General features: G+C 47.3%; 1 protein-coding gene across 4 annotated transcripts in view; it reads left to right on the top strand.

Annotated features, from left to right (window-relative positions):
• Positions 1 to 25,993, top strand: part of LOC121638910 (echinoderm microtubule-associated protein-like 6) — a 51,869-nt gene extending 25,876 nt beyond the window's left edge. For 2 of the 4 annotated variants that reach the window (XM_041983982.1, XM_041983983.1), the window contains 11 exons: positions 13,038 to 13,211; positions 13,321 to 13,529; positions 13,613 to 13,770; positions 14,540 to 14,654; positions 14,780 to 14,968; positions 15,037 to 15,209; positions 15,297 to 15,459; positions 15,538 to 15,641; positions 17,871 to 18,024; positions 18,538 to 18,638; positions 22,383 to 23,657. In XM_041983982.1, the coding sequence (XP_041839916.1) occupies positions 13,038 to 13,211; positions 13,321 to 13,529; positions 13,613 to 13,770; positions 14,540 to 14,654; positions 14,780 to 14,968; positions 15,037 to 15,209; positions 15,297 to 15,459; positions 15,538 to 15,641; positions 17,871 to 18,024; positions 18,538 to 18,638; positions 22,383 to 22,407 (1,565 nt within the window). In that variant the 3' untranslated portion in view covers positions 22,408 to 23,657. Of the gene's footprint in view, positions 1 to 13,037; positions 13,212 to 13,320; positions 13,530 to 13,612; positions 13,771 to 14,539; positions 14,655 to 14,779; positions 14,969 to 15,036; positions 15,210 to 15,296; positions 15,460 to 15,537; positions 15,642 to 17,870; positions 18,025 to 18,537; positions 18,639 to 22,382; positions 23,658 to 25,819 lie in introns of those variants that run through there. The other 2 variants (XR_006010105.1, XR_006010104.1) reach the window with 2 other exon arrangements.
• The last annotated feature ends 262 nt before the right edge of the window (positions 25,994 to 26,255 follow it).

The following is a 26,255-nucleotide window of genomic DNA, read 5'->3' on the forward strand; positions in this document are numbered from 1 at the left end:
GTTCTCTCACTGCAGGAATGGGATGCAGCCGAGCACGAGGAATGGGTTGGTTAGGTTTACCAGCTATCTGGCAGGTGTGACAACTCGACAGAACCGGGTTACATCAGCTTTTAGCCCCTGCCAGTGAAAACATTTAAGAACAAGCTGGTAGGTTTTTATTATTCCTAAATATTCCAACCATTGACTGTCATGTGCCAAGGACAGAATCTGGTGTCGGTGAGGTGATGGTATGATATGTTGAAAGGAGTTTGCAAACTGATAACTAGGAAATGTTGAGATTCCAGAATGTGAGGGGGTCTCAGGCAGGGTTTTAAATTTGCTTAAATATTTAAAAATTGGGCCCCAGACAGTGAAAAATTTATCTTTAGATCCTCTGAGTGAGTATTTTATTTTCTCTAACTGTATGTGCTGCATCAGATCTGAAATCCACATGGATGCTTTTGGAGCATTTTTTAATTTCCATTGCATCAAAATTCTTCTCCTTGCAATTAATGTTACAAAAGCAAATATGTCTCTGTGGCTTTTCTTAATTGGGGGATGGTTTTGGCCTATAATACCAAAAATGGCCGCCACCGCATCACAATGGAAGTTAACGTTGAGTGCCTCTGAAAATATTCTGAAGACAATAGACCAATAATTCACCAAGGCAGGGCACGACCAGAACATGTGGGTTAAATTGGCTGGACTTTTTTGACATCGGTCACAATTCGGATCTAAGTTGGGATATATCCTTGCGAGCCTTGCTTTTGAGAAATGGACTCTATGCAAAACTTTAAACTGTATTATATTCAGTTTAGCACAAGACGTGCTGTTGTTGACTCTTTGTAAGGCGGCATTCCACATATCCTCATCTATTTCATATCCGAGCTCCTCCTCCCAACCTGTTTTTATTTTCACAAGACTAGTATTATCAAGAGCTGATATATGGCTCTTTAACTTGGACACAAGTCTTTTCGAGTTGACCGCCAGTTCTAGCACCTCGTCTAGCATCGACATTGGAGGCATGTTTGGAAAGTTTGGGTTGCGCTGATGAAGGAAATGACGAACTTGAAGGTACCGAAAAAAGCTGGACTGAGGAAGAGCAAATTTACGTGAAAGGTCAGTGAAGCTTGCAAATACACCATGAAAGTACATATCCTTAAACCTAATAATCCCTTGGTTTTGCCAGAGAGTAAATGCAGGGTCCACCTGAGCTGGGGGAAAGAGGTGATTATTACGTATAGGGCTAATGTTAAGTAATTGTTTAAATCCATAAGCCTGCCTGAATTGAAACCATATTTTTAAAGTGTTTACAACAACTGGATTATGCGTAACATACTGTGAGAAAGAAGAAGGCAGGTTAGAACCTACCAAGGCCGCAAGTGTTGTTGATTTACATGAAGACGCCTCAAGGCGAATCCAATTAGAACCTGGTGCCTGCAGCCAAAACATAGTTCTTTGAATATTAACAGCCCAATAATAGTGGCGTAAGTTTGGGAGTCCCAAGCCTCCCTGATGTTTAGGTCTCTGTAATAGCTCTAAGCGCAGTCTGGGGCTCCTACCACTCCAGATGAATGAGGTAAAGGTTCTTTCTACTAATTTGAAGAAGGATTTGGGGATATAGAGGGGGATACACTGAAACAAATAAAGAAATTTCGGAAGTATAGTCATTGTAATACAGTTTACTTTGCCTGCAAGGGACAAGTTGAGTGTTCTCCAGTTCCTAAGATCTATTTTAGTCTTATTAAGTAGGGGAAGGAAGTTTGCATGATATAGACTTTCCATATTTCTTGTGATACTAATACCTAAGTATTTGAAACCATTTCTAGACATCTGGAATGGCAGGGCATCGTCAGGTAACTGAAGAGCTAAGTCATTAACAGGGTAGCACTGACTTTTACCTAAATTTAGTTTATATCCAGAAATAGTCCCGAATGTTTGTAGAACATCTAAAATATGGGGTATACATAAAATGGGGTCAGAAACGTACAATAACAGGTCATCTGCATATAACGATACTTTAAGCTCTTCTCCTCCCCTATTAATTCCTTTAAGTAGGGCTGATGATTTGAGAATGATGGATAAAGGTTCTATAGCCAATATAAATAAAAGAGGACTGATTGGGCAACCCTGACGGGTTCCTCTGGACAGTTGGAAATACTGAGACCGTTTCCCATTTGTAATCACTGAGGCCATGGGGGAAGTGTACAAGAGCCTGATCCATGAGGTAAAATTTGGACCAAAACCAAACGTTTTTAGGCACTTAAATAAATATCCCCACTCAATCCTATCAAAGGCTTTTTCTGCGTCCAGCGAGATGACCACTTCAGGCACCACGCCGGACGCAGGGGAGTGAATAGCATTCAGAAGACAACGTATATTGGCAAATGGCTGACGTCCAGATACAAATCCAGTCTGATCAGTTGAAATCACATCATGCATCGCTGGGTCCAGACGGCAGGCTAGAATTTTGGCTAAAATCTTTACATCACAATTTAGCAAGGAGATAGGGCGGTATGAGCCACATTCAGTATTATCTTTACCAGGTTTCAGTAGAAGGAAGATCGCAGCCTCAGTCAGCGTTCTTGGAAGTGAACTTCGGGAAAAAGAGTCATTGAACATGTCCAGTAGAATTTTGGACAGCTGGTTGGAAAATCTTTTAAAGAACTCCATGGGGTAGCCATCAGGGCCAGGTGCCTTACCACTCTGCATTGCTGATATGGCATCGACAACCTCCTTCAGTTGCAGTGGACGTTCAGTCTCAGTCCTGTGATTGTCAGTGATAGATGGAGCAACAAAACCACTAAAAAGATGTTCCAGGTCGCTATTATCATTTTTTGTTTCTGATTTATAAAGGTTTGAGTAAAATGATGAGAATGTTTCATTTATTTCATCTGGGTCAATTGTTAGATTGCCATTCAATGACCTAATTTGGGGAATCTGTTGACCGGCTGTGTGACGCTTAAGTTGGTGTGCGAGGAGACGGCCTGCCCTGTCTCCATGCTCATAAAGATGACCTCGCGAATTCAGCAGTAAACGTTCTGTCTTAGCAGTAGATAACAAATTATATTTAGTCTGAAGGTCCAGCTTTTTTTTATAAAGTTCAGGAGAGGGAGCATTTGCATATAAGGTATCTATTTCACTTATTGATTTAATAAGCTGATCTTGTTCAAGTTTCTGGAATTTATTAAGTCTAGCAGTGTATGAGATAATTTCCCCTCTGATCACGACTTTCAGTGTTTCCCAAAGCAGTGATGGGGAAACATCTTTTTTATTAAATTCTACACATTCACTAATTTTTTTGGAAAGGAAGTCACAAAAGTCCGTATCAGCTAGTAATGTTTTGTCCAATTTCCAGGGGGGGTGTATTTTGTTGTTTAAGGAAGGCACAAGATCTAGAAGTACAGGAGAATGATCTGATTCTATTATAGTTGAATACTCAACATTTGATACCAAGTGAAGGAGAGATCTATCAATAAAAAAATAATCTATTCTACTATATGAATGGTGTACTGGGGAGAAAAAAGAAAAGGACTGGCCTTGTGGATATAGAGTACGCCACGGATCGATACCCCCTATTTGTTCCATAAATGCTGACAGCGATCGAGCCATTCTTGATGTTTTGGTAGAATTAGGATTTGACCGATCCCGTATCGGATCAATTACACAGTTTAAATCACCTCCAAAGATTAGTTTATGGGAGTTTAAGTCCGGTATTAACGATGTTATTTTCTTCATGAATGAATCATCATCCCAGTTAGGGGCGTATACATTAACCAAAACCACTGAGTCATTGTAGAGAAGCCCAGAGACCATAATGAAGCGACCGTCAGGGTCTGAAACAATGGCGTTAGCACTGAATTGGACTTTTTTATGTACCAATATGGCAGAACCGCGCGTCTTAGAATTTAAATTTGAATGAAAAACCTGACCAACCCAAGCTCTTCTGAGTCTGATCTGATCTTTAACTTGCAAATGGGTTTCTTGAAGGAATGCAATTTCACATTTCAAGGATTTGAGGTGATTAAAAATTTGTGCTCTCTTTACAGGACCGTTTAGCCCCCTCACATTCCAGCTAATAAATCTCACGTTGGCTTTCCTTTCACCCGTTCTTTGGTCCATACTTTGTGGAAAAATGTAGTGATAGGAGTAACATAGGACCTGGTATGTTTGCCGTTATGACAGTGGCCTTTTTGTAAAGTCGTTTGTAAAGTGCAGAAATCCACGGGAGTACCCACCCAAAACCTTGTTCTAAAACCCAAGCACAAACTGTGCTAAAAACAAAATGCCTATACTTGAACCTCGAACTGTAACAAGCTGCAGGCTTAACACCGTTCACAAGAACTTCTAGCGAAACTTCTTCCATACTGATCTAACCAAGAGGGCTCCCAGAAATGTGCTGAATGACCCTCTATACAAAAGGGATATGTAATCATAAAGCACTAAAGAAACTATACAGCATTGAATAGGTAAAATGTCCAAGTGGTCAAGAATACTTAGGGAGACAGGGAGGAAAAATAAAACATACAACCACAACATCAAAAGAGAAGGTAAATAACAAATTAAATAAATAATAGGTAAGTAATAAAAGAGGAAACTGTTGTAACATTATACAGATGAAATCTAAATCCAAATTAACATAACCTACTCCCTGTAGCCATAATGTAAACAGTGAGGCCATATGCTCAACAGGAGTCCACCCATGTATATCAGTCAAAACTCCCCATTATGAATGGATTATGCAGTTCAGGATAACATACAGTCATACCTCCGTCATTCACTGAACTTCTGATCGTAGAACTTTTTAGCTTCTTCGGGCGAGTCAAGTGTAAAGACATCTCCTCCATAGGACACACGCAGCCGGGCTGGGTACAGCTGTTGAAACCGGACATTTTTCTGGTACAGCGCTCGTTTGACGTCGTTAAATGCAGCCCGTTTTTTGGCGAGCGCCATGCTCAGATCTTGATAAATCCTCACCGAAGCTCCTTTGTACATAAGCTCGTGGCTCCTGGCCCAGCGCAGAACAGCCTCTTTCTGCTGGAATTTCGAAAAGCAGACCAGGAACGCGCGAGGGGTTTTCCTCTGGTTAGATTTTGTATTCGGGGTTCTGTGAGCCCTCTCAAGCTCAGGCGGCGCGGTGAACACGTCGGGACCCATCATCTGCATCAGAGCGTCTCCTATGAACTTCAGCGGATCCCTACCCTCCTCGCTTCCCTCTGGAATATTCAGTATGCGGAGATTGGCTCGGCGTGAACGGTTCTCCAGGTCATCAAGGCGATCTAGCAGAAGCTTATTCTGATTTTTGAGCTCAGTTATTGTAGACTCCGCCACCGTCAAGCGTTCGAAGTTATCCCCGGCTGTGGACTCCACAGAGATAAGGCGCCTTTGGAACGAATTCACCGTGGTTTGCAAGGTGTCCAGTGAGGCTTGTAATGGCTTAATGGATTCTTGGATTAAGGAGGAGACGTTGCAACAGTTTTTTAAACCATTATCAATACTCAAAATCAAACTCATCATTGAAAACAGTGGCACTCAATGTCCAGGACTTGCACCCTGTCACAACAACTCAAACATTGAGTGTGTTCTCCAGTTTCAGCCATATCACTCCGCCTCCGCTCCACTGTAGCAGCAGTACAAAATAGTCCTAACGAACGTGACGCGCTAACGTTTTAGCCTCAGTAATGGTAACGGCGTTGTAGCGAGGGAAAGTCATTAGTTAGGTCACCCGTTACTGAACTAGTAATCCCATTACTCCCATCACTGGTCATGAATAAACTTCTAGTTTAACACAGATGTTGATTATTCTGCCATCTGTTACTCATAGAAACAAACCAACCACCATTGGTGGAAATAGATTCTTTACGGCTTCAGGATAGTCTCTGTTAGCTCTAACTACAGCATGAATTCTCAGTGCCATGATTTCAGTCAGATCACATCACAACTTTCAGACATCTTGGAGCATGTCCGGACCTGGACCGGTCCTCCACCAGCTCCGCAGTCGTTTTTATTTGGTCTTTTTAGTGCAGCAGAAAAAGCAAGTGTGGTTGTGTTGTCATATTTCTCCACATTAGGGAGGGCATGGCTGCAGGATTATAAAGCAAGTCGCAGCCTTGTTTAGCGCCTGTCCTTAGTGCCTGTTGTTAGCCCAGGCCTTAGCATCTGTCCTTAGCATCTGTCCTCATCGCCTGTCCTTAGCACCTGTTGTTAACCCCATATGTTGCATATGTTGTTGTTAGCCACATTTGTCCTTAGCACCTGTTGTTAGCCCAGGCCTTAGCATCTGTCCTTAGCGTCTGTCCTTAGCACCTGTTGTTAGCCCCATCCATCCATCCATCCATCCATTTTCTTCCGCTTATCCGGAGTCGGGTCGCGGGGGCAGCTGTCTAAACAGGGAAACCCAGACTTCCCTCTCCCCGGCCACATTCACCAACTCATCCGGAGGGATCCCGAGGCGTTCCCAGGCCAGCTGAGAGATGTAGTCCATCCAGCGTGTCCTGGGTCTGCCCAGGGGCCTCTTTCCGGTGGGACGTGCCCGGAACACCCCACCAGGGAGGCGTCCAGGAGGCATCCTAACCAGATGCCCGAGCCACCTCATCTGGCTCCTCTCGATGTGGAGGAGCAGCGGCTCTACTCTGAGCCCCTCCCGGATCACAGAGCTTCTCACCCTATCTCTAAGGGAGAGCCCGGCCACCCTGCGGAGAAAACTCATTTTGGCCGCTTGTACTCGCGATCTTGTTCTTTCGGTCACTACCCACAGCTCGTGACCATAGGTGAGGGTAGGAGCGTAGATCGACCGATAAATCGAGAGCTTTGCCTTTTGGCTCAGCTCCCTCTTCACCACGACAGACCGATGCAGAGTCCACATCACTGCGGAAGCTGCACCAATCCGCCTGTCAATCTCCCGCTCCATCCTTCCCTCACTCGTGAACAAGACCCCAAGATACGTGAACTCCTCCACTTGGGGCAGGACCTTATTGCAGACCCAGAGAGAGCACTCCACCCTTTTCCAGCTGAAGACCATGGTCTCGGACTTGGAGGTGCTGATTCTCATCCCAGCCGCTTCACACTAGGCTGCGAATCACTCCAGTGAGAGCTGAAGATCACGACCCGATGAAGCCAACAGAACCACGTCATCTGCAAAGAGCAGAGACCCAATCCTGAGGCCACCGAACCGGATCCCCTCAACGCCTCGGCTGCGCCTTGAAATTCTGTCCATAAAAGTTATGAACAGAATCGGTGACAGAGGGCAGCCTTGGCGGAGTCCAACCCGCACTGGAAACGACTTTGATTTACTGCTGGCGATGCGGATCAAGCTCTGACACTGGTCGGACAGGGACCGGACATCTTCTACAAGCGAGTCCGCCACTCGGCCTCACCCAGGACATGGTTGAAGCTCTGCCGGGGATGGGAGTTGAAACTCTTTCTGACAGGGGACTCTGCCAGACGTTCCCAGCAGACCCTCACAACACGCTTGGATCTACCAGGCCTGACTGGCATCCTCCCCCACCATCTGAGCCAACTCACCACCAGGTGGTGATCAGTTGACAGCTCCGCCCCTCTCTTCACCCGAGTGTCCAGGACATGCGGCCGCAAGTCCGACGACACGACTACAAAGTCGATCAACGAACTGCAGCCTAGAGTGTCCCGGTGCCAAGTGCACATGTGGACACTCTTATGTCTGAACAAGGTGTTCGTTATGGACAGTCCATGACGAGCACAGAAGTCCAGCAACAAAACACCACTCGGATTTAGATTAGGGGGGCCGTTCCTCCCAATCACGCCCCTCCAGGTCTTGCTGTCATTGCCCACATGAGCATTGAAGTCCCCCAGCAGAACGAGGGAGTCCCCGAAGGACTGCTGTCCAACACCCCCCTCCAAGGACTTCAAAAAGGGTGGGTACTCTGAACTGTTATTTGGTGCATAAGCACAAACAACAGTCAGGACCCGTCCCCCCACCCGAAGGCGGAGGGAGGCTACCCTTTCGTCCACCGGGGTAAACCCCAACCTACAGGCGCCAAGTTGGGGGGCAATGAGCATGCCCCCACCTGCTCGGCGCCTCTCACCGGGAGCAACTCCAGAATGGAAGCAGGTCCAGCCCCTCTCGAGGACAGTGGTTCCAGAGCCCAAGCCGTGCGTCGAGGTGAGTCCAACTATATCTAGACGGAACCGCTCAACCTCGCGCACCATCTCAGGCTCCTTCCCCGCCAGAGAGGTGACATTCCACGTCCCTAGAGCTAGCTTCTGCAGCCAAGGATCAGACTACCAGGGTCCCCGCCTCTGGCAGCCACCCAGCTCACAATGCACCCGACCCCTATGGCCCCTCCTGCAGGTGGTGAGCCCACGGAAGGAGAGGCCCATGTCTCCTTTTTGGGCTGGGCCCGACCGGGCCCCATGGGCAAAGGCCCGGCCACCAGGCACTCGCCTCCGTGCCCCACCTCCAGGCCTGGTTCCAGAGGGGGGGCCCAGTGACTCACGTCCGGGCAAGGGAAACCTTGATCCTTGTTTTTTCATCATCATAAGGGTCATCTGAGCAGCGCTTCGTCTGGTCCCTCCCCTAGACACCTGTTTGCCATGGGTGACCCTACCAGGGGCATGCGCCCCGACAACATAGCCGCTAGGATCGTCAGGACACACAAACTCCTCCACCATGATAAGGTGGCGGCTCATAGAGGAGGTTGTTAGCCCCATATGTCGCATATGTCGTTGTTAGCCGCATCTGTCCTTAGCACCTGTTATTAGCCCCAGGCCTTAGCATCTGTCCTTAGCACCTGTTATTAGCCTCGGACCTTAGCGCCTGTCCTCAGCACCTGTCCTTAGCGCCTGTTGTTAGTCCCGGGCCTTAGCGCCTGTCGTTAGCCCCGGGCTTTAGTGCTTGTCGCTAGTGTCTGTCCTTAGCATGTTGGAGAAGCAGAGTGTTTGCTGTCAGCGCTGAGACTGGATGCCTTTGCATGAGTTCTTTCATTAGCTTTGTTGTACTTATGCATCTGATATCCTGTTACATCAGCCTGCTGCAGCCATGGTCATGTGATCTGTCCAATGCTAGTGGTCCCTGCCAACCTGACTGCAGACAACCATGATGCGTCCTTGTAATGCTGGTGACCTCGCCTTCGTGTACCGGTTTTATTTCTGGTGTTTGTGGGCGACTCAGACTATGAACAGGTGTGATTGAGGCGTTAATGTGAGATGTGGAAGTCTAAAAACTATAGAAAAGGAGTGGTTTTATTGTTCTCAGCCCTGGATCTAACTAGCAGCATATCAGGGCCTGTTTTTCCTACACCTTAACCAAGTAGAAGTACTGAATTATTCCTAAATGGAAAACGTCCACCGTTTGGCTGCCTGTCAGATGATCTCACCCAGGCTAAAGGGTCTAAAGTCATTCCATTTAATACTCCACATTTTCATGTCTTGATTCCACTTCATCTTTAGCTCCTCACTTTCTTCATCCATTGACCCAACCCCACCTCACACCCTACCTTTACAGGTAAGGTGTGACAGTCATCTGGTCATCCAAGCAGTCCTGATAGATGAGCTCTACAGCTTGATCTGATAAGAAAAGGAAGACCTTACCCTTGCAGAACAGAGGGGTAATATTGGGTGGTGTCGGTACTGGGACGTCAGGGTGTTGGAATTGGGCTGTAGGTGTCAGGATCGGGTTAAATGGGTTACTGATTCTGTCTTGTCTCTTCATTTTTTCTTTATTTAACCAGGAAAGTCCCACTGACCTCTTTTTAAAACAGTCCTGGCCCAGAAAAGCAGCAGAACAAACCACACAAAAAAAACAGACTAGATTAAAACAAAATTCAACCATATAAAAAGAAACTAAAAAGCAGTGACAGGTCAGTGCTTGAACCTCCAGGTATTTCAGTTTAAATGAGGAATGAGACAAGGTTCTTCCATTGGGCAGTGACCTCCTCACCACTTCATTCTGTTATGTAAGGATCCTGTTGTTACTTCGTATGTTTCTTCCATAAGCTTCTCCTTTGCTTTATGATACCGTGAATTTAGATTTGTTTGTCGTCCTATTCCCTGAATCATTTGTTCCCCAGTTGTAGACATGGTAAGGACCTCAGTTCACACCACCACCTCAGGAGTATTTGGTTCCTTGGTTCTGAGGTTCCTTCCTAACGCTGGTTCACACAAGGATTTTCTAAATCTGATAAATGTGTTTTACCTGTTCGTGACTCCACATGAAGATAAAAATCTGGCATCTAACAGTGCTGTTGGTGCTGTGTGGCGGCTCCGATAATCTCACAGAACAACACACACAGTGACTCTGTCCCGCAACCGATCCAGAATCTAGTCCTCCGAGCTGGAATCCTTGCATGAACGAGCGTGATCCAACAAAAACCAAGAAAAAGAAACATAGCAACGCCTGGAAAACGCCTTGCGAGGGAAGGATGCTGGTCTTTACAGAAAAATCCCAAACTAAAAAAAAAGTCGGCGTGAACACAGACTTTCTGTCCTTCCTCGCTCCCCAGCCAGCTCGCTCTCTGATTGGCTAGTTCCGTTCCACGTCACCATCCACGCAGTCACGACTCAGGAGTCGTCGGCGTTCCTCACACCTGAAGATTTCTGCTCGTAAATATTGAACAAAACTTCCAACTGTCAGGACGAATTCGCTCGTAACACACCTCAGACCACAGGAGGATCTGATTTACAGAAAATGCAATAAACAAACACTAAACCAGGGGTGTTCAACCTGCGGCTCCGGAGCAGCAAGTGGGTCTCTGGACCTTTCACAAAGGCTCTTACTACATGGCTAAACATGCTGAAGAGCTAACTCATGTTTCTAAATATAAATATAATACAAATGCAGGTTATTGTCATGGAATAATTGCATTGAATTTCCACAACATACTGACACTAAAAGTACCGGGAATATTTTGATCTATTTTCTTGTCATTAGGTTGGAAACTATGGACTGTTTTTAACATCATTCTCCACAATCATCTACATCCCATAGAAGAAAGTCTGTCTGTGATGATGTTTTTTTTTTATTTTAAACCTAAAAATAGAAATAAAAATGTGGTTCTTCGAAAAAAACAAATTTTTCCAAAAGTCTGGTAACATCTGCGTCTCTAAAGGAGTTTTATTTAGCTGCTGAGGGAAAAATGGCTCTTCGGATTGGAAAGGCTGCAGACCCCTGCACTAAACACATAAACAGGTTTAGCAGCAGTTTTCTCTTTAAACAGCAACAGTTAAAATATTTCTTATTGATTTATTTCGGCATAGTGAAAGTAAATAAAACATAATACAGAAAGGAAAAAAAAAATAGTTTTTTTTTTTAAAGAACAAAGAAAATTTTTTTCATATACAGGTGCTCGTCATAAAAGTTGAATATCATGAAAAAGTTGTTTTATTTCAGTAAGTCTATTCAAAAAGTGAAACTTGTATAAAGTAGACATTCATTCCTCAAAGACTGACATATTTTAAATGTTTATTTCTTTTCATTTTGATGATTATAACTGACAACTAATGAAAACCTCAAATTCAATACCCCAGAAAATTAGAATATTGTGGAAAGGTTTGATATTGAAGACACCTGGTGCCTCACTCTAATCAGCTGATTAACACAAAACACCTGCAACGGCCTTTAAATGGTCTCAGTCTAGTTCTGTTGGCTACACAATCATGGGGAAGACTGCTGACCTGACGGTTGTCCAAAAGACGAGCATGGACACCTTGTACAAGGAGGGAAGACACAAAGGTCGATGCTAAAGAGGCTGGATATTCACAGAGCTCTGTGTCCATGAACATTAATAGAGGCGAAAGGAAGGAAAAGATGTGTAGAAAAAAGTGTACAAGCAGTAGGGATAACCGCACCCTGGAGAGGGTTGTGGAACCAAACCCATTCAAACATGTGGGGGAGATTCACAAAGAGTGGACTGCAGCTGGAGTCAGAGCTTCAGGAACCAGCAGCACAGATGTATGAATACGTGGTTTCAGAGGTCGCTTTCCTGGTGTCAAGCCACTCTGGAACAAGAGACAGAAGCGTCTCGCCTGGACTAAAGAGAAAAAAGACTGGGCTGCTCCTGAATGGTCCAAAGTTGTGTTCTCTGATGAAGGAATTGTTGACGTCCTTTGGAAATCAAGGTCCCAGAGTCTGGAGGAAGAGAGGAGAGAATCCACGTTGTTGAGGTGGAGAGTAAAGTTTCCAGTCAGTGATGTTTGGGCGTCATGTCATCTGCTGGTGTTGGTTCACTGGGCTATTGTGAAGAGGAAGATGTGATACGCCAGACCCAACGATGCAGAAGAGATGAAGGCCACTATCAGAGCAACCTGGACTCATAACCCCTGAGCAGAGCCACAGACTGATGGACTCCACGCCGCATCGCATGCTGCAGGAATTCAGGCTAAAGGAGCCCCGACTAAGTACTGAGTGCTGTACATGTCATACTTTCCATATTTATACTTTTCATGTTCATACTTTCCATATTTATACTTTTCATGTTCATACTTTCCATATTTATACTTTCCATATTTATACTTTTCAGTTGGCCAACATTTCTAGAAATCCTTGTTTTGTGTCGGTCTTCAATAATATTATAATTATCTGGGATATTGAATTTGGGGTTTTAATTAATCATCAGTTATAATCATCAGATTAAAAGAAATAAACGTTTAAATATGTCGGTCTGTGAAGAATGAATGTCGACATTATTCAAGTTTCTCTTTTTGAATGGAGACGTTTCTCCCACCCAGGGCTGCCTACTGTCCCACATGCATGTTTGTTTGGTTGTGTTTACCCACAATGCCGTGTGTTTGATCCACTTCCTGTATTTGGTAGACTTGAAGCGAACATACACCTGTGTCTGTAGGTGGACCAGAGTTTGCTTCTTTGATCCACATCAGAGTTCAGATGCACATTCACACCGTCCCAAACGAACCAGAATTTCAGAGCAAACGGACTGGGATTGGAACCAGAAGGCTGGTGTCAATGCGCCCTTAGCTTTGTGGAGCCAGATGTCCCTCGGTGCTTCAGATCCATGGCCCTGCAGCTCCCTGGATGATGAGGTTCTTAGCTGTGTGGTTTCTGTGACCTTTTTTCCCTCTTACAGGCCTCGCCCCCTCCATCCATGTTTGGGATGCAGTGACCAAGCAGACTCTGTCCATCCTGCGTTGTTCCCATGCTAAAGGTGTTGGCTACGTCAACTTCAGCGCTACAGGGAAGCTGCTGCTGTCGGTGGGGGTGGAGCCTGAGCACACCATCACGGTGTGGAGGTGGCAGGAGGGTAAGTGATTCCGGGTATTTACTGACGAACCGTTGATGGATTTATGGCGCAGTTTTAGGTGAAGAACCAGAGAAAGTTCATGATATCTGACCTCTGACCTCTGTGCCAGGCACTAAGGTGACTAGCAAAGGTGGCCATGCTGAGCGGATCTTCGTGGTGGAGTTTCGACCCGACTCTGACACCCAGTTTGTGTCGGTGGGAATCAAACACATCAAGTTCTGGACTCTGGTTGGAGGTTCGCTCATGTACAAGAAAGGAGTGATTGGTTCGGTGGAGGACGGCCGCATGCAGACCATGCTGTCGGTGGCGTTTGGCGCCGTAAGAAACGCTGATTTTAGAGGACGTATCTGTGAAGCTCTGCTTTTATTTGTTTGTAGTGAATCGGTGTTTGTCTCGCCCAGAACAACCTGACCTTCACTGGTGCCATCAACGGAGACGTGTACGTCTGGCGGGAACACTTCCTGGTGCGAGTGGTGGCGAAGGCTCACAGCGGCCCCGTCTTCACCATGTACACCACCCTGAGGGATGGACTCATCGTCACCGGGGGAAAGGAACGGCCGTGAGTGACTTAACTCACCTGTCTGAGCACCTGTTGACTGCAGAGCTGCAGCTCAGAATTTGATCTACTTTGATTTAGATGTTCTGTCCTCTGGTTGCTTTGTAGTATCCTCCAGCTAAACTTCACCCCGTTTAAAGATCCGTTTCTGGATTATGTGCTTGCATCTTTTGATCAGATTGGCAATAAACACTATTAGATGAAGGTTTAGTCTACACCAGAGATACCCAGACCTGGTCCGTGTCCTGCAGGTTTTAGAAGTCTTCCTGCTGCAACACACCTGACTCACATCAGTTAGACATCAAGCCCGGCTCAAGTCTGAGTGTAAATCAGCTGTGATGCAGCAGAGAAACCTGTAGATCCTGCTGGACACCGGCCCCGAGGACCAGGATGGAGGGTCTTTCCTGCAGTTTCTTGCAAACTGGGAATGTTTGTACTGGATAGAAGACACTTTGTTTCCTTTAACTGGGAAGCATCAGGCTTCGTCTCAGAAAAGTTCTGGAGTGTATGAGGTGCCTTTTCCAGTAGGATAAAAAGATGAACCTCCCCTTTACTCTTGACCCCATCCTTTTTTGAAGGGCAGAAGATGAGACTGCAAGTTCAGCTCCTAGAGGTCAGATGGGTTTGCTTATCTGGACTCTCACTGGTCAGTTTGTAGCAGCTGCTCATCATCCTGATACCCATCTGTTGGTCACACAAACTATAAGAGGATCCAGCTCTCAGATTGTCTTTGATATTTGAATTATAGATGAAATTCCTGTGTTTTTAATAGAACTAAAGAGGGTGGTGCTGTGAAGCTCTGGGACCAGGAGATGAAGCGCTGCCGGGCCTTTCAGCTGGAGACCGGCCAGCCCGTTGAGAATGTCCGCTCAGTCTGCAGAGGGAAGGTACGTTTGTGCATCGCTGATGTCCAGCGTAACCCAGCAGCGATCGTTTCTGATTGGGAGGATGTGCGGTACCTTTGTTAACGCCACATAATGACCTGAAACTCTGGTGTGTCTGTTTGATTCAGGGGAAAATTCTGGTGGGAACCAAAGATGGAGAGATCATAGAGGTTGGAGAAAAGAATGCTGCCTCCAACACCATGATCAACGGACACACTCAGGGAGGCATCTGGGGTTTAGCAACTCATCCTTTTAAAGACGTCTTCATCTCCGCCAGCGACGATGGGACTATCCGGATATGGGACCTGGCTGACAAGGTACCGGACCAAACTCTGAGGTTCTGATGTACTTCAACATGCCACACTGACTTGGTTTTCTGTGTCAGAAACTCCTGAACAAGGTGAATTTGGGTCATCCTGCCAAGTGCACGTCCTATAGCCCCAACGGAGAAATGGTTTCCATCGGCATGGAGAACGGAGAGTTCATTGTCCTGCTGGTCAACTCGCTGACCGTCTGGGGCAAGAAGAGAGACCGCAGCGTCGCCATCCAGGATATTCGGTATGACGTGACACATCCAGCAGGACGAGTCTGACACTCAGGGTTCTCTGTGATTCCTCTCAGCACTGGGATCTCCTCCTGCTTCAGGTTAAGTCCAGACAACCGGTTCCTGGCGGTGGGTTCAGTTGAAAGTGCTGTTGATTTCTACGACCTTTCTCTGGGGCCATCCCTCAACCGAATCGGTTACTGTAAGGACATCCCCGGCTTCGTCATCCAGATCGACTTCTCCGCTGACAGCAGACACATCCAGGTGAGCAGAACCTGCCAGGTGGGCTCGATCATGGCTGCTGCGCTGATCTGACTGTCGTGCTGCTCATTTTCATCTCAGGTGTCCACCAGCTCCTACATTCGTCAGGTGCACGAAGTTCCCTCTGGAAGGATGGTCACAGAGCTGCCCATCATTGAGAGGATCACCTGGGCAACCTGGACCAGGTGAGGCTGGGCTCAGCGTAGAGAACATGGAATACCAAAGACGTATGGATATGATGCTGTGCAGCAGTAAGAACACATTACGTAGAATGAAAGCAGCCAGAGGTTCATCCTGCACTGAGATGTGGGCTAACTGGAATGGAAAGTAAATGTAGAAGCCATGGAGCCTGTTTGGTTATGCAGAAACAGGCAGATCCCAGAAACGGAAGCATCTAAAGAACAAAGTGGCCCAGATACTGAGTGGGACCAGTTAGCGTGAGGGCGCAGTCCAGCGTGACCTGATGTCTTAGCTAAACATTAGCTTCAAGTGACTAACAGCTAGCATCTCTAAAGGTTGTAACTCACTGGATTAGACAGGGCCTTGGCTGGACAACAGCTGGGATAATGTTAGCTTTTCAGTCTTATTTATGTCAAAGATGTCATTTGGATCCTTGCAGGGATACATTTTTAGTTATGGTGCAAGCAACAACCAAGGAGGTGATTAGCTTTGTCATGCTAGCCGGTAAAACATGATGATTTAATAGTGTCTAATCCAATGAGTTACCATGTAAGAGGCTATAGCTGTTAGAATAGAATAGAAATAGAAATACTTTATTAATCCCTTTGGAGAGTCCTCAGGGAAATTTGGGTACCAGCAGCAATACAACACCAACAGTAAAGCAGGACAAGCACAAAACACAATATATACAGGTACAAAACAAAATAGAGGCAATAAGGTGCAAGAAAAGCACAAATAGAATACAATAAATAACAATAAGATAAGTTAAATAAAACAATATAAACAAGCATTGCACACAGTAGAGGTGGTACAGATTCCCAGTTCACTATTGCACGTATAAGTTATTGCAACTGTTTGTATGGGTTATTGTGCATGTGTTGTATCAGGCGGACTGCACACCTCCCTCTCCCCCCTCCTTCTCCCCCTCCCTCTCCCCCCTCCTTCTCCCCCTCCAGCCTAATGCAGAGTTGTACAGTTTGATGGCTCGGGGGACAAAGGAGTCTCTGAGCCGGTTGGTCCTACTCTTGGGGAGGAGCAGCCTGTTACTGGTCAGGCTTCTCTGCACACTGATGACAGTGTGCAGAGGGTGACTGGCATCATTCACAATAGCCAGTAGTTTTTTTAGTGTTCTCCTCTCTGCCACTGTCACCAGGGAGTCCAGCTTCATGCCAACCACAGAGCCCGCCCGCCTGATGAGTTTTTCCAGCCTGTTAGCACCTTTTTGTCATGTTAGCCCCCCAGCAGACAACAGCATAAAAAAGCGTACTAGCCACCACAGACTGATAGAACATCCACAGGAGTTTCCTGCAGATGTTAAAAGATCTCAGTCTTCGCAGGAAGTACAGACGGCTTTGGCCCTTCTTGTACAGGTGATCTGTACAGCATGTCCAGTCCAGCTTGTTATCCAGCCACAACCCGAGGTACCTGTAGTTGTCTACAATCTCCACCTTGTCGTCCCTGATGGTCACTGGACGTGGTTGTGGGCTGGACTTCGTGAAGTCAATAACCAGCTCCTTAGTCTTTGAGGTGTTAAGCTGGAGATGGTTCATCTGACTCCAGGTGACAAAGTCACTGACCAGATTCCTGTACTCATCCTCTCCATCATCCCTGATACACCCCACGATGGCTGTGTCATCTGCAAACTTCTGGATGTGACACAGCTCTGAGTTGTAACAGAAGTCTGAGGTGTAGAGTGTGAAGAGGAGGGGGGCCAGCACCGTCCCCTGGGGTGCTCCTGTGCTGCTAATAACAGTGTCAGATGTGGTGTCCTGTGGTGTTAGCCTCCAAGCTAATGTCCAGACGAGGCAGTAGCTTCCTGCAACAGGTAAACCACACCCTGCTGCAGGTGTTTAACATCTTAGACAAGATTTAAACCAGGACATAACCTGTTCCCTTAAATGTAGTGAAGAGAGCACACAGCCAGTTCCAAGTCCTCATTAAATTCTCATTTCTTCATTTTTTACTGTCTAGTTATTTCTACTAACTCAGGATGAACCAGTTGTTTGGACACATGAGAGACAGCAAAGACCCGTTTCAAACGGGATCTTCTGGCTAAAGAAGTAGGAACAGGTCCAGCACAGAGCTGACAGGACCCGGGTGTAGGACAAGTAGGACAAGTAGGACGTTAAACTAGAGAAGTAAATGTCAATATTGGTAGATGTCTGGACGAGTCTTCAGTAGACTGAAGATGGTGGACTTAGGAGGGGTGTAACGGTTTTCTCTTGATTTCCCAGCATCCTCGGTGATGAAGTTGTGGGGGTGTGGCCTCGTAACGCTGACAAAGCCGACGTTAACTGTGCTTGCGTTTCTCACGCTGGCCTGAACCTGGTGACCGGAGACGACTTCGGCCTCATCAAGCTCTTCGACTTCCCCTGCTCGGACAAGTTTGTCAGTGACCTTCATACATCCACGATTCCCCTGATGTACATGATCTAAGTCCTCCTCCTCCTATCTCCTCCTCCCTCCTCCTGTCTCCTCCCTCTGTCTCCTCCTCCTGTCTCCTCCCTCTGTCTCCTCCTGTCTCCTCCTCCTGTCTCCTCCCTCTGTCTCCTCCTCCTGTCTCCTCCTGTCTCCTCCCTCTGTCTCCTCCTCCTGTCTCCTCCCTCTGTCTCCTCCTCCTGTCTCCTCCCTCTGTCGTCTCCTCCTGTCTCCTCCCTCTGTCTCCTCCTGTCTCCTCCCTCTGTCGTCTCCTCCTGTCTCCTCCTGTCTCCTCCTCCTGTCTCCTCCCTCTGTCTCCTCCTCCTGTCTCCTCCCTCTGTCTCCTCCCTCTGTCTCCTCCTGTCTCCTCCCTCTGTCTCCTCCTCCTGTCTCCTCCCTCTGTCTCCTCCTGTCTCCTCCCTCTGTCTCCTCCTCCTGTCTCCTCCCTCTGTCTCCTCCTGTCTCCTCCCTCCTCTCTTCCAGGCGAAGCACAAGCGTTACTTCGGCCATTCTGCTCATGTGACCAACATTCGTTTCTCCTTTGATGATAAGTACGTGGTCAGCGCCGGCGGCAGCGACTGCAGGTGAGGTTTTACCATTTAACACCTGATGGCATCGTATTTGGACTGGTTACCTGTCCAGGTGTACCTGCCTCTTACCTGTTAAATGCTGGGTTAGGCTCCAACACGACATAGCTCTGTTGTCGGCCAGAAACCGACCAATCAGAGGATGACACACCAACCGCAGTCTCAACATCTGGACTGGCCAAACTCGATTGAGCGGTCGCCGCAGAGAGGACATCGTCCAGATGTTGACAAGGTGGATGGACGGCTGTCAGAGCTCTCCTCACCATGTGTGTTTTCATTCGTGCTTAAGTATGCGCGTGGTGTTTACCGCGCGGTGTTTACTGGGTGGTTTTTACAGCGTGGTGTTTACAGGGTTGTGTTTACAGCGTGGTGTTTACTGGGTGGTTTTTACAGCGTGGTGTTTACAGGGTTGTGTTTACAGCGTGGTGTTTACTGGGTGGTGTTTACTGGGTGGTGTTTACAGCGTGGTGTTTACTGGGTGGTGTTTACTGGCGGTGTTTACAGGGTGGTGTTTACAGCGTGGGGTTTACTGGATGGTGTTTACAGCGTGGGGTTTACTGGATGGTGTTTACAGCGTGGTGTTTACTGGGTGGTGTTTACAGCGTTGTGTTTACAGCATGGTGTTTACAGCGTGGTGTTTACTGGTGGTGTTTACAGCGTGGTGTTTACTGGGTGGTTTTTACAGCGTGGTGTTTACTGGGTGGTGTTTACTGGTGGTGTTTACAGCGTGGTGTTTACAGGGTGGTGTTTACAGCGTGGGGTTTACTGGATGGTGTTTACAGCGTGGGGTTTACTGGATGGTGTTTACAGCGTGGTGTTTACTGGGTGGTGTTTACAGCGTTGTGTTTACAGCGTGGTGTTTACAGCGTGGTGTTTACAGCATGGTGTTTACTGGGTGGTGTTAACAGCGTGGTGTTTACTGGGTGGCGTTTACAGCGTTGTGTTTACAGCGTGGTGTTTACCGGGTGGTGTTTACTGGGTGGTGTTTACAGAGTGGTGATTACTGGGTGGTGTTTACAGCGTGGTGTTTATTGGGTGGTGTTTACAGCGTGGTGTTTACCGGGTGGTGTTTACTGGGTGGTGTTTACAGCGTGGTGTTTACTGGGTGGTGTTTACAGCGTGGTGTTTACCGGGTGGTGTTTGCAGCGTGGTGTTTGCCGGGTGGTGTTTACTGGGTGGTGTTTACAGCGTGGTGTTTACAGCATGGTGTTTACAGCGAGGTGTTTACTGGGTGGTGTTTACTGGGTGGTGTTTACAGCGTTGTGTTTACAGCGTGGTGTTTACAGCAAGGTGTTTATAGCGTGGTGTTTACAGCGTTGTGTTTACAGAGTGGTGTTTACTGGGTGGTGTTTACAGCGTGGTGTTTACCGGGTGGTGTTTACCGGGCGGTGTTTACAGCGTGGTGTTTACAGCGTGGTGTTTACTGGGTGGTGTTTACAGCGTGGTGTTTACCGGGTGATGTTTACAGCGTGGTGTTTACAGCGTGGTGTTTACTGGGTGGTGTTTACAGCGTGGTGTTTACTGGGTGGTGTTTACAGCGTTGTGTTTACAGCGTGGTGTTTACAGCGTTGTGTTTACAGCGTTGTGTTTACAGCGTTGTGTTTACAGCGTGGTGTTTACCGGGTGGTGTTTACCGCGTGGTGTTTACCGGGTGGTGTTTGCAGCGTGGTGTTTACTGGGTGGTGTGTACAGCGTGGTGTTTACTGGGTGGTGTTTACAGCGTGGTGTTTACTGGGTGGTGTTTACAGCGTGGTGTTTACCGGGTGGTGTTTACCGGGTGGTGTTTACACATGGTGTTTACCGGGTGGTGTTTACTGGGTGGTGTTTACAGCGTGGTGTTTACTGGGTGGTGTTTACAGCATGGTGTTTACTGGGTGGTGTTTACAGCATGGTGTTTACAGCGAGGTGTTTACAGCGTGGTGTTTACTGCGTGGTGTTTACAGCGTGGTGTTTACAGCGTTGTGTTTACTGGGTGGTGTTTACAGCGTGGTGTTTACCGGGTGGTGTTTACTGGGTGGTGTTTACAGCGTGGTGTTTACCGGGTGATGTTTACAGCGTGGTGTTTACCGGGCGGTGTTTACAGCGTGGTGTTTACAGCGTGGTGTTTACTGGGTGGTGTTTACAGCGTGGTGTTTACCGGGTGATGTTTACAGCGTGGTGTTTACCGGGTGGTGTTTACTGGGTGGTGTTTACAGCGTGGTGTTTACCGGGTGGTGTTTACAGCGTGGTGTTTACTGGGTGGTGTTTACAGAGTGGTGTTTACTGGGTGGTGTTTACAGCGTGGTGTTCACCGGGTGGTGTTTACTGGGTGGTGTTTACAGCGTGGTGTTTACTGGGTGGTGTTTACAGCGTGGTGTTTACTGGGTGGTGTTTACAGCGTTGTGTTTACAGCGTGGTGTTTACAGCGTTGTGTTTACAGCGTTGTGTTTACAGCGTGGTGTTTACAGCGTGGTGTTTACCGGGTGGTGTTTACTGGGTGGTGTTTACAGCGTGGTGTTTACCGGGTGGTGTTTGCAGCGTGGTGTTTACAGCGTGGTGTTTACCGGGTGGTGTTTACAGCGTGGTGTTTACTGGGTGGTGTTTACAGAGTGGTGTTTACTGGGTGGTGTTTACAGCGTGGTGTTCACCGGGTGGTGTTTACTGGGTGGTGTTTACAGCGTGGTGTTTACTGGGTGGTGTTTACAGCGTGGTGTTTACAGCGTTGTGTTTACAGCGTGGTGTTTACAGCGTGGTGTTTACCGCGTGGTGTTTACCGGGTGGTGTTTGCAGCGTGGTGTTTACTGGGTGGTGTGTACAGCGTGGTGTTTACTGGGTGGTGTTTACAGCGTGGTGTTTACTGGGTGGTGTTTACAGCGTGGTGTTTACCGGGTGGTGTTTACCGGGTGGTGTTTACACATGGTGTTTACCGGGTGGTGTTTACTGGGTGGTGTTTACAGCGTGGTGTTTACTGGGTGGTGTTTACAGCATGGTGTTTACTGGGTGGTGTTTACAGCGTGGTGTTTACAGCGTGGTGTTTACTGGGTGGTGTTTACAGCGTGGTGTTTACAGCGAGGTGTTTACAGCGAGGTGTTTACAGCGTGGTGTTTACAGCATGGTGTTTACAGCGTGGTGTTTACTGGGTGGTGTTTACAGCGTGGTGTTTACAGCGTGGTGTTTACAGCGTTGTGTTTACTGGGTGGTCTTTACAGCGTGGTGTTTACCGGGTGGTATTTACCGGGTGGTGTTTACAGCGTGGTGTTTACTGGGTGGTGTTTACAGCGTGGTGTTTACCGGGTGATGTTTACAGCGTGGTGTTTACCGGGTGGTGTTTACAGCGTGGTGTTTACCGGGTGGTGTTTACTGGGTGGTGTTTACAGCGTGGTGTTTACCGGGTGTGTTTACTGGGTGGTGTTTACAGCGTGGTGTTTACCGGGTGGTGTTTACTTTCCGATGACGTAGCTGCTGCACTTTGCCGGTTCCGTTAAGAAGTTTGTGAAACGATTTAAATCTCAGCATCTTGAATCGTAGGGAAACGCGCCGTCTGACAAACACCTTCTGATGCTGGTCTTCTGCCCCCTGGTGGACACCTTTGGCACGACATTTGAACTTATGTGGGAGATTCCCCCGAGCCTGACCTGGACCGTGTAGTTCTGTTTCATCACCTGGACACAAATCCAGACCAGGAGACCTACAAGAGTCCATGACCGAGTCCTTCCAGCATCTCTGAGCTGCTTGATGTGTGTGTGTGTGTTTTCTCTGCAGCCTGTTTGTGTGGAAATGTCAGTGAGATGAACCCGAGCCGCCTCTTCTTCCTGTTTCTGCCCCGTGAGGACCAGAAGTCCCGACGGACCGGCGACGGGTTCCTGCCGACTGGCCGACTCCTCCTGTACATTCGGATGCTTGAGACGAAGGCGGGACTTCGTTTGTGTTCCAGTTGTTTTTTCGTCAGATTTGTGGGAATCATGTGACCTCAGACAGACGTGTAGGTGTTCCTGTAGTGTTTTCGTGTGTCAACGTGCCTTTTTCACAAACTCTGACCAAACATTTGATACAACTTTATTTAAATCGTGGTGCTATCATCGTTTAGGGCTGTTACAGACATGGATGCTGCATCCTGTTGTGGCGTATCTGTTGTGTGTGTGTGTGTGTGTGTGTGTGTGTGTGTGTGTGTGTGTGTGTGTGTGTGTGTGTGTGATGATGAGGATGCAGTTTACTGCACTAAGAGGAAGATGGATCAGTGTTTGATCCCAGTTTATAAAACCTGAGGGTGTGAAAATTAGAAACTAGTTTGTATAAAAGTTTAATGAAAAAAAGATTTCTACCTCAGGACAGTGGAGTAAAATAAGTTGATGTTTTCAGGTAGAAACTCGATGTTTGTTCTTTCCAGCCACATGGTGACGCCGTGTCCTCTCCCTCATCAAGCGCCTCTTTTAACTTCCAGGACAGAATCCAGACCAGGTCTCTGTACTGAACCAGGATCAGGGTCTTATCCAGGTTAGAATTTTCAGCATCAAGAAAGGTTGCATCACCATGGCAACTGATTCCAGGAAAGGTTGCATCACCATGGCAACTGATTCCAGGAAAGGTTGCATCACCATGGCAACTGATTCCAGGAAAGGTTGCATCACCATGGCAACTGATTCCAATAAAAAAGGTTGTATCGAATGAATGAATGAAAAAGGAATTCCAGGATAACATGCTAAGCCTGGTCCTTCATGCTAAAAACGAGACGAGCAGAAAGACATGCAGAGTATAAATCACCTGTAAACCTTCTTTAGAGTCACGTAAGAACATCAGGACAGCTCGTCACTAAACATTCAGCTTGTTCCACAAACGCTGCTTCGCCTGCTTTCAGAGGGTTGCTGAGTTGAAGGTGAGAAAGTGTTTGTTGGACTTTTACTGATCTTCATCTTTCTGGGAGATGAGTTGAGGAACTAAACTGTTAAAAAAACAAAGGGAACACTGAAATAACATCCTAGATCTGAATGAATGAAATCTTCTTTTTAAACACTTTGTTCTTTACATAGCTGAATGTGGTGACAACAAAATCACACAAAAATAATTAATGGAAATCATATTTATTAACCCATGGAGGTCTGGATTTGGAGTCACACTTCAAATTAAAGTGGAAAAACAACTACAGGCAGATCCAGCTTTGATGTAATGTCCTTAAAACAAGTCAGAATGAGGCTCAGTAGTGTGTGTGGCCTCCACGTGCCTGTAGGACCTCCCTACAACGCCTGGACATGCTCCTGATGAGGTGGTGGATGGTTTCCTGAGGGATCTCCTCCAGACCTGGACTAAAGCATCTGCCAACTCCTGGACAGTCTCTGGTCAACGTGGTGTTGGTGGATGAAGACATGATGTCCCAGATGCCCCCCCCCCCCCCCCCCCCAATTTACTGACCCACTGCTAAACCGGTCATGCTGGAGGACGTTGCAGGCAGCAGAACGTTCTCCACGGCGTCTCCAGACTCTGTCTCGTCTGTCTCATGTGCTCAGTGTGAACCTGCTTTCATCTGTGAAGAACGCAGGGCGCCAGTGGTGAAGTTACCAATCTTGGTGTTTTCTCTGGTAAAAGCCAAACGTCCTGCACCGTGTTGGTCTGTAAACACAACCCCCACCTGTGGACATCGGCCCTCATACCTCCCTCATGGAGTCTGTTTCTGACTGTTTGAGCTACACATGCACATTTGTGTCCTGCTGGAGGTCATGTTGCAGGACTCTGGCAGTGCTCCTCCTGGTCCTCCTTGTACAAAGGTGGAGGTAGCATCCTGCTGCTGGGTTGTTGCCTCCTACGGCCTCCTCCACGTCTCCTGGTAGCGCCTCCATGCTCTGGACACGACGCTGACAGACACAGCAAACCTTCTGGCCACAGCTCGCATTGATGAGCCATCCTGCATGAGCTGCACTACCTGAGCCACTTGTGTGGGTTGTAGACTCCGTCTCATGCTACCACTAGAGTGAAAGCACAACCAGCATTCAAAAGTCACCAAAACATCAGCCAGAAACCAGGAAGTGAGACGTGGTCTGTGGTCACCACCTGCAGAACCTCCTTTATTGTCAGTGTTTCTTCTAAGTGGACGGTTTGATTTCACACACGTGTGACTGATGTGGAGTTAAATGGTGTTGTTTACGTGTTCCTTTGTTTCTGAGCCGTGTGTTTCTCCCCAACCATCACTGAACTGGAAAAGACTGGCTGCTGACTTTTTTGACCGCAAACCGATAAGTTCAGAGTCCAAACACAGAAATACATCCAGGTCGTTCTGTTACACACCAACAACACGCTAACTACACGCTAACTACATGCTAACCACTACACGCTACCTATACCCTCCACTAAACGCTAGCTGTACATGCTACACTTTGAACATTCCCCACTTTACTGATGTGTTGGACGGGTTCTCGTAGTTTCTGCAGCTCTTTAGATGTTTTCGCTGAAACGCCGTCATACCTGCAGGAATCATCCAGTGGGAGGCTCTTACCTACACGTCTGCATGGGATTGTTTATTATAGCTGTGGTCAGTTGGAGAGGAAGCTTCTTTCTGAAGCTGTTCTATGGTCTGTTTACACGCTAACTACACGCTAACTACACCCTAACTCCATTATAAACACACACATGATCTGAATCCCTGAAACAAACGTGGTTCTTATGTAATGAACAGACATCATCAGAGTGATTATTGATCAGATTATTGATTAACGACTCGTCTCCACTTCCTGCTGCAGCAGCTGTTTTTCAAAGCCATCATTCCGATTGGTCAGCTGATCAGCTGACGTTCGGGTTAGTTAATGCAGATAACCAGGAGACGAGCTGGATCCTCTTCACAGCAGCAGACCTGGTCTACGGTCTCTGTAGGTAAATCCAGTGGCTCCTCCAGTCCAGTTCAGACCTGGTCTGTTCAAGCCAAAGCAGGTCTCTGTGTTTTACTGACGGGTCAGAACCTACATGCAGAGATTCAGCAGCGGCCAAGTTGATTAGAAATTCAGATGAATTCCTCTGTGGAGGCGTGATTAGTCTGATCCACACGTTTCCTGAAAGTTCCCAGAAAAGCAGAGACGTCAACGAGGCAGCGAGTCGGAGAGGACACAGCCGTCCATGAAACGGAACTTTGTGACATTTGACTTATTAATGAATAAAGAGAACCAATAAGAGCACAGCATTCATGTCTGGTGTGTTTCCTGGTTCCTGCTGATCAGGTTTACAGCCGTTCCCAGAGAAATAAAATCAGGATTTCTGGAGTTCTAGCAGGTGAAGAAGGAAGGTGTAGGCGACCGCCGGGAGCGGAGCTACAGATCCAATAGGGGTGAGGTCGACCAAGCTGAGCTTTTTATAGTTTCATGTCAGGAAGCAGAAGGTGGAACGACGACAGTTTTGATAATGACTACGCAGAGATTAAGGCGTAAGACACATGACCCCATCGAGGCGGCTGAAGGAGAAGGGGATTCACTTCCAGACGGGACTCCGGCCTGAGGATCTTCTGGACAGCGGAGGAGGCAGCACAGGACCTGAACCACCGCAGGTCGAGGTGATGGTGGCAGCAACAACTGCAGCGTTGCCATGGAAATTCAGGGCTCAACATTCTCGTTTAATTTATCACAAAACTCTACATTAAAATTGATTTCTTAATAGAAC

Source organism: Melanotaenia boesemani, chromosome 4 (genome assembly GCF_017639745.1).
Source record: "Melanotaenia boesemani isolate fMelBoe1 chromosome 4, fMelBoe1.pri, whole genome shotgun sequence".
NCBI classification, from domain to species: Eukaryota; Metazoa; Chordata; class Actinopteri; order Atheriniformes; family Melanotaeniidae; genus Melanotaenia; species Melanotaenia boesemani.